Here is a 7,449-nt window from a genome sequence, read left to right on the forward strand (position 1 = left end):
TGAATTACCTTCCTCTTAGCTTCAAGAGATTATCCCCAACGAATGATTAGGTGTGTATGCAATATGCAGTAAAAAAAATATGGAGAGTTCAAAAGGAAGTAGGAACTAACGGTATCAAGATATGAAATATGTAAATAGAACAATGTGGAGAGTAAACTAGGCATTTTCCGCTTGAATCAAGGACACAACTGCAATTAGAATGGTTGGAGAAAACACAGTCAGAAGCAAAACTTTTATTCAACTACTATTCTGACACAACAGGAATCGAACTTTTGATTACACTAGAAGAAAATACCAACAAATCATACAACTACATCAAACATACCTCAATTTCTACAAGCAAAACATCACAGAGAAGACATCGTGCATCCTTGCAAAGAATTTGTGTGGTCTAGTTGATATCCAAGAGGGCGGCGATGGTTGCTGCTCTTTCTTGTTCTTCTTCCTCCTGAGCTGGAAGAACTGCTGCATTACATCTGCGCATTCAGTTGCAAGGATGCCTCGCCTTATTCTGATCTTCGGGTGGAAGGGATGGACAGGACCTGCGCTCTGATTTGAGGAGTCTAAACTGCTAGTTCCTACGTCTCCAGGAAATAACCTAAGAAAGACAGGCGATTGAGCATTTCATAAAAGTTAAACCAATGTTATAAACATGCTATATAACATGAAAAATTGCATTACATAGCATCACAAAGCACAATCAGATAGCGCAGATGCAATTTAGTGTTTTGCAAGTGTCACAAGTCTAAGTTGCATGAGCTTGAATCCAAATAGCATGTGCTCTGTTATAAATCCTCGACGTATACCGTAGCATGCATTACACAAATTTATTTTATGGTAAATTGTGAATTGACCCCCTATACTACCGCCCAATTACCGATAGACTCATGTACTTCTATTATTGGGGATAGACCCCTAGGTGGCCTAGGCACCGCACACAGCACCTAGAGCCGAGGTGGCCTAGGCACCGCACACAGCACCTAGAGCCTAGGTGGCTAGGCGGGAGCCTGGGCACCTAGGCCAGTTTCTCTTTTTGTGTTGGGGAGGTATTTTCAAAGTCGGAGAAGGTAGAGGAAATGTTCATAGTCAATGGACGAGGCCAAAAGAGTTCGGAGGAGGTTGGAGGACAAGGAGAATTGCGGAGGAAATCACAACCAAGACCTAAGTAGTACAGTCCGCATAAGCAATCCACGCTCCTCTCTAGGCGCTCTCAAGACCTAGGCAGGCCGTCTATGCCCCATCTAGATGTAGGCGGGCACCTAGGCAGGCTAGCTTTTTAAAACATTGATCTTTTTCGATTCTTTTACCGAGGTCTATTTCTCAAAAGGAAATTTTGTTTCTCTATGAGGGTAAAAGAATAAAAAAGTTTCACTCAAGCGGTCTATCTACAACAATATAACTATAGGGGGTCTATCTGCAATTGGGTGATAGCGCAGGGGTCTACAGCAATTAACCCTTTATTTCATTAAGCAGGTGTCAGGCTTGGTCTATAAACGTGACACACCCCAACCACAAACAGTGCTAACTTCCTCTCCTCTGACCTGATCCCTAATACTCCTTCCCCAATGATGCTGGATTCCCCTTCCTCTTTCTTCCCCTTCCTCTTTCTTCCCTGAGGACAAAAACGTCAACTGACACTGACAAAGGTGTGAACTCCTCTTCCTCCTCTCCCCTTTTGTCGAGCTCCACTTCCATCACCGACTTCCCTTCTGCTTCTCCCATGGCAATGGCACCATCACTGAGCAGGCAAGGATGCCAATTTCGGTATTGAAATCATGTTCCTAATTATTAAAATTATTGGAGTATTTTTTAAATTTCTTAAAATAACAAACATGTGACCTATGCTATGAGTTACCCTGTGAGTGCTTTAAACTATTGGGAGGCTGAGTTACACCACACGTTCGCTTTTTTAACATTCCCTTAAAAATACAGGACCTCAAAGAAACTAAGCCGGAAGAAAATGAATCAATTTTTGAAACTTCGTACTCTTTCTTCTTACCTGCCAAAGATTTTATTTCATCCGTCTAGCAATGATTTTATGGGTTGAGGAGAAAAACATGGACAAGTTGAGGCCCGGATTCTACCCAATGATGCCAGACATAGGTGAACATGTTTTAAGAAGAATAACAAGAAGTTGAATCCACATTTTATAAGGCCAAAAAAAAGCATGAATAAATAATTATCATAACAATGGAGGTGCTAACATATCATACCCAAATAGGAGGTTAGTAATGTGGGAAAAAAAGTCAAACTTCAGTGTACAACCAGGAAACCCTAGTCCTGAGTGACTCCTGAACAACCGTGACCAGTAACTTGTACTACCATATACCATCATTCTGGACCAAGTTGTCAACAAATGCAATCCAATGAATACAAAGCACAATCATTAAAGGAAAGAATACAGGGAACGGTCAGGAACAAGCATGCAATAGGAAAACTCTGGCTAAAGCATGGAATGGAATAAAACCAAAGCCAAAATTTGTCACATATTTACCAATTATGAGTTGAATATAATTCATCCGGGTCAAGGCTTGGTTTGAATTAAACAAACCTCTATAGATTTTCAAAGATCATTTATTGCACATGCTAAACGTAGGTCCATCATTTACAGCTCTATGTTTACAACACAAGTGCTGCTGACATAGATTGAAATATTTGTCTCTGGCTATCTTAATCAGATAGTAATCAAGTATAAATCAGAGACAAGATGTACCTGACCCAACTGCCATCAGCTCCTAATAGCTTGTTTGGAGCTCCCCATACCACAGTATCAACCCTAGCCTGAAGAATAGCCCCAGCACACATGGCACATGGTTCAAGCGTCACGTAAAGGGTAGTCTCCTGTGAACAATTTGCACAAAAAAGGCTTTAATCGAATAAAGAAAAAAATTTGCATTCGAACTCATAATTGCCAAGTAGTATGTATGCTACATTTTTCTCAAACGGCATGTGTATCAAACATAAGTGGAACTAAACTGATTACTGCAAGATAAACACAGAGAAAAGAGCCATTTACATGTGCAGTATGCAACTAAAAATAATATGGTCCGGAAAATTTTAAGGGTGCAACATAGACTTATGTGATGGTAATTTCAATAACAAGTGAGCATTTCCTTGACAACAAAGGTGATAAAAGTCTTTTTTTTCCCCCAAAATGAGGAGGCATTCATGTGACAAACTGGAAATTTATATGTCAAGCATAGTGGAGCAAAGAAGATGATGGAAAATTCATGGAAATTTTCTATATATATTAACAAATTCAAACTAACAATTTTACGGAAATTGTAGAAATTGTGGAAATACGGATCTATTCCGTTGTTTGTTTGGTCTAAAGTTCCATAACATTTCAAATATATATGACAATCCAGATGTGCACAAAGTATTTATGTCACCTGATGAATACCTTCTGCATAATCTATATGACAATCCCAGCATTAATTGCGTAAGTTGTTTTGCAGTTAGCTGCTCTATCTTCAGTATATGTGTGTGTAATAACGTTATCAAACTTTTTTTAGGTATCTATATACAATAGCAAGTACCCTATATGTCAACTATTTCATTTACTCCAACTCATCAGCAGTCAATTGTCTTATTTCACTAATAGTCCTTTTTGTGCATGATGCTCCATAACTGATGGATTAATTTGGAAAACCCCAGTGTGCTTGAATAAACGATCATTTGATTTCATTTGGCTGCTTGGATTATGTTTTTCCAAAATTCCCATCAACATCATCAACATAGGCAGAACATACAATACAAAAAAGAATGAAAATAAAATTAGAAATGCTACCGCAAGGCGCCATGTCCGAAGAAGATTAGACGCTTCACGGATACATATCATTTCAGCGTGTGCAGTAGAATCTCTCATCTCCTCAACTCTGTACATAAAAAGTATCATACAATACTTAAATATGATAATATAGACCGAAATTTGCAAATGAATCAAAAGAAGGTGGTTTAAATACAACTCACAGATTACAGCCACGAGCGATAATCTTCCCGTTCTGAACCAAAACAGCCCCAACTGGAACCTCCCAAGTATCTGCAGCCTTCTTAGCCTCTAACAGAGCTTCCCTCATAAAGAATTCATCCATCTTTCGCTGTTCACTTTCAAGCTTATATGCTTCTTCCCACTCATCAAACTGTTCTCTTAATACCTGCTTGTTCCGTTGAAGTTTCCTCCCTCTCAGTTGCCCCTCAGTTCCAGTAACTTCTGGCAGTTTCTCCCCTTCAGTGATCTCTTCTAACTTGTGTAATCCACTGCCTGCAATCTCAACACTTCCAGTTTCAGGTATTAAAGGTGGAGTAACTTTAGCTGTCAACACTGATGATTGGTTAACAGCAGAGACAACACCTTCTTCCCAATCATCAAACTGTCCTCTCAAGACCTTTTTGTTCTTTTGAAGTTTCCTCCTATTTAGCTCCCCCTCAGTTCCCCCAATTTCAGTGATCTCTTCTAGTTTCTGTAATCTGCCACCTGCATTCTGAACACTTTCAATTTCAAGCATTGAAGGTGGAGTCGTTTTAGCTGTCGACACTGATGACTCGTCCACAGCAGAGACAACACCCTGCCCCTTATCACCACCATTTGGCTTGAAAACTTCTTCCCTGGAAACTAGGCTTACACCTTTCAACGATGAAGCTCTTCTCATGGTCTCCATTGAGCCTGAGGGACCTAGATTTGATTGTTCAACGTTCATCATTGTTGGTGTTGATTCTTTCAGTGAGTCATTCCTTTTCTTCAGTCCCCTGTAGCTTTCCCCAATTTCAGTGGCTTCAAGTTGTTTTTGCCTACCAGACACCTCTTCAGACTCAGGAGCATTACTTCTCTGCATCTGAAAACCTCCAGATTCACAGAGTGAAGATGAAGCCGTGTTTATTGTAGGAATTAATGACTGCTCAGTAATTGTTTCACTAGAAAGAGTATCACCTCTTATCTTTTCACTTTCTCGCAGCTCTATTTCTTCCGCTGCTGAAACGCTCTTAAACGATGAAGATGAACCTCTTTTCACGGTGCTTGTTGATGTTGACGCATTCTCTGTAGGATTTTTTGAGGGCAGTGGTGCTTTTTGCGAGACATCTTTCTCCTTCTCGGTCTCATCATGGGTCTCGTCTGGCTCAAACCAAGCCTCGCTGCTTGTAGACACATTCGATGAACTTCTCCCCGATTTCTTGACGGAGCTTTGACTTCCAGCACGGTGTGCCCAACCAATCTTCATTATATCAGCAATATAAGCCCATAAAGATTTGTGAGATCTTCTACTGATGACACTTTCAGCAATACCTGGAGAAATATTAGAGTCCACGACTTCTGCAACCAGAGGCTCCTTCTCAGTGTCTTCTTCTTGTTTTCCTTCTATTTCGGAAGGTTCTTGAGAAGACATGCCCTTTACTTCCCACATCTCATCAGATGGCCCTTTCATTGCAGGCCTTGATGAACATTTCCTTCCACTTTCTTCTATATACTTCACTCCGTGTCTGGTGATATCATCATCCACATCAACGTCTGCAGCAGTCATTTCTTTATAAGTCTCTCTGTGAGTTTTTCCCTTGTTACCTTTAGAACTTTCTAAAGCTAATTTTTCCTGCCTTAGTTTCTCGACAAACTCACCCATGTGAAGTTCAGAACTTTCTAAAGCTAATCTTTCCTGCCACAGTTTATCAACAAACTCACCCAAATACATTGCAGAAGATTCATCATATCTACTAGCTGAATCCATTGCATCGCCTTTCACTTGCGAAGAACTCTCCTCAATGAGATTACTCTTTTGCCTATTATCCCTCTCGTCATGAATCATGACTGATGAGGAAGTTTCTCTTTCGTTCTCTGGTCTTATAGTTGCCACCTGTTGCAAATCAGAAACCCTTTCTTCATCCCGCCTAAACTCAGATACACTAGAATTCAATTGAGATTCAACTCTTGACTCGTCCGTAGATCTACAGACCAGATTAGAAGTTAAATGCTGTTCTCGATCATCAGCTCTAATCCGAAGAGAGTTCTTTGAGTTGCTGTCCCTTTCAGTGCTACTCGCATGAATCTTAGAAGAATTAGATCGATTTTCATACTTCTGATTAATATATTGATGATCAATATACTGCTGATTTATAGATTGTTGGTTCACATTAGACACTTCATTTATCCTCATCCGAACTGAGTTCTCAACTGAGGAAGATTTATCCTCCTTATGCTTCACTCTTTCTTCTTCAAAGTGTCTGTGCGAACTGGATGAGATTTCATCATCCCTGCTGATCTCAAGGTTAGTCTTCGAATTATTGGCCCCTTCAGTATCACTTACACGATACCTAGAATCAGTAGCATTTGTTCCATATTGCTCGCTTATTTCCACCTTATCAACTGCATTTTGATCGTTTTGTATCCTCTCATCCCTCGTCACTTGAGAAAAAAAATTCACTGAACTTAGCCTTTCCTCTCGATCCTTCATCCTTCCTTCATCATAGCGTCCCTGCAAGTTAGACAACCTCTCGACATCACCAGCTCGTAATGAACTATTTCTTGAATCAGCTTGAGCAACTACTCGTTTATCTATCTCACTTTGCCTCTTATCAAAAGATGTAGAGCTCTCTCCTCTATCCACATTTATCCTCCTGGATTCATTCCTGTACTCCGAATATCTCTCTCTATCCAATGATGCAATATTCTCCTCTTTATCTCGAATTTTGCGATCAAACTCATTTCTTCTAATCTCATTTCTCGAAACCCTAACCAAATCTTCATCATTTTTGTACTTCCTAACTTCTTGCCCAACTACACGTTTATCTATTTCACTCCACCTCTTATCAAAAGCCTTCGAGCTCTCTCCTCTATCAACATTCCTCCCATATGATTCATTCTTGTACTTAGCATATCTCTCTCTACCTAAAGCTTCTCTATCCTCATAATCATAATCCTTCTCTCTTGCTTCACGGCGGCAATCCTTCCACGAAGCTACATTCTCCTCTTCATCTCTCAATCTCTGATCAAAATCCTTCCTTCCCCTCTCATTTCTCGAAACCCTAACCAAATCATCATCATCGTCTTCGTACCTCCTCCTCCTCCTACCCAAATCCCCATCATCATCTTCATACATCCTTCTCCTCTCATTTCCCGGAGCCCTAACCAAATCTTCATCATCTTCGTCATACTTCCTCCTCCTCCCATTTCTCAAAACCCTAACCAAATTATCGTCGTCGCTGTCTCCGTACTTCCTTCTCATCTCATTTGTCGAAACCCTTCCATAACCATCCTTCCCATGAGACCCCAACTTCCTTCTCGATCCTTCCCTCTCCTCATAACCATACTCCCTCTCTCTTTCTCCATCTCTAATCCCCCGGTCAAAACCCTTCCTTCTCCTCGTCCCGCTTCCCGAAACCCTAGCCAAATCTTCATCATCTTCATACTCTCGATCACCCGACTCAAATACCTCTCCTTTACAGCAACACCGGCAGCAG

The 7,449-nt window shown here is 40.6% G+C and overlaps 1 protein-coding gene across 1 annotated transcript; it reads right to left on the minus strand.

Annotated features, from left to right (window-relative positions):
- LOC109829005 (tRNA(adenine(34)) deaminase, chloroplastic) lies at nt 204–7,443 on the minus strand. The gene is made up of 4 exons (XM_020396042.1): nt 3,973–7,443; nt 3,791–3,878; nt 2,714–2,841; nt 204–598 (listed from the first exon to the last, which is right to left on the minus strand). Exons 1-4 carry the CDS (start codon nt 7,212–7,214, stop codon nt 334–336), a joined length of 3,723 nt encoding a protein of 1,240 aa, XP_020251631.1. The 5' UTR covers nt 7,215–7,443; the 3' UTR covers nt 204–333.

The sequence above is a fragment of the Asparagus officinalis genome, chromosome 1 (assembly GCF_001876935.1).
Source record: "Asparagus officinalis chromosome 1, Aspof.V1, whole genome shotgun sequence".
NCBI lineage: Eukaryota > Viridiplantae > Streptophyta > Magnoliopsida > Asparagales > Asparagaceae > Asparagus > Asparagus officinalis.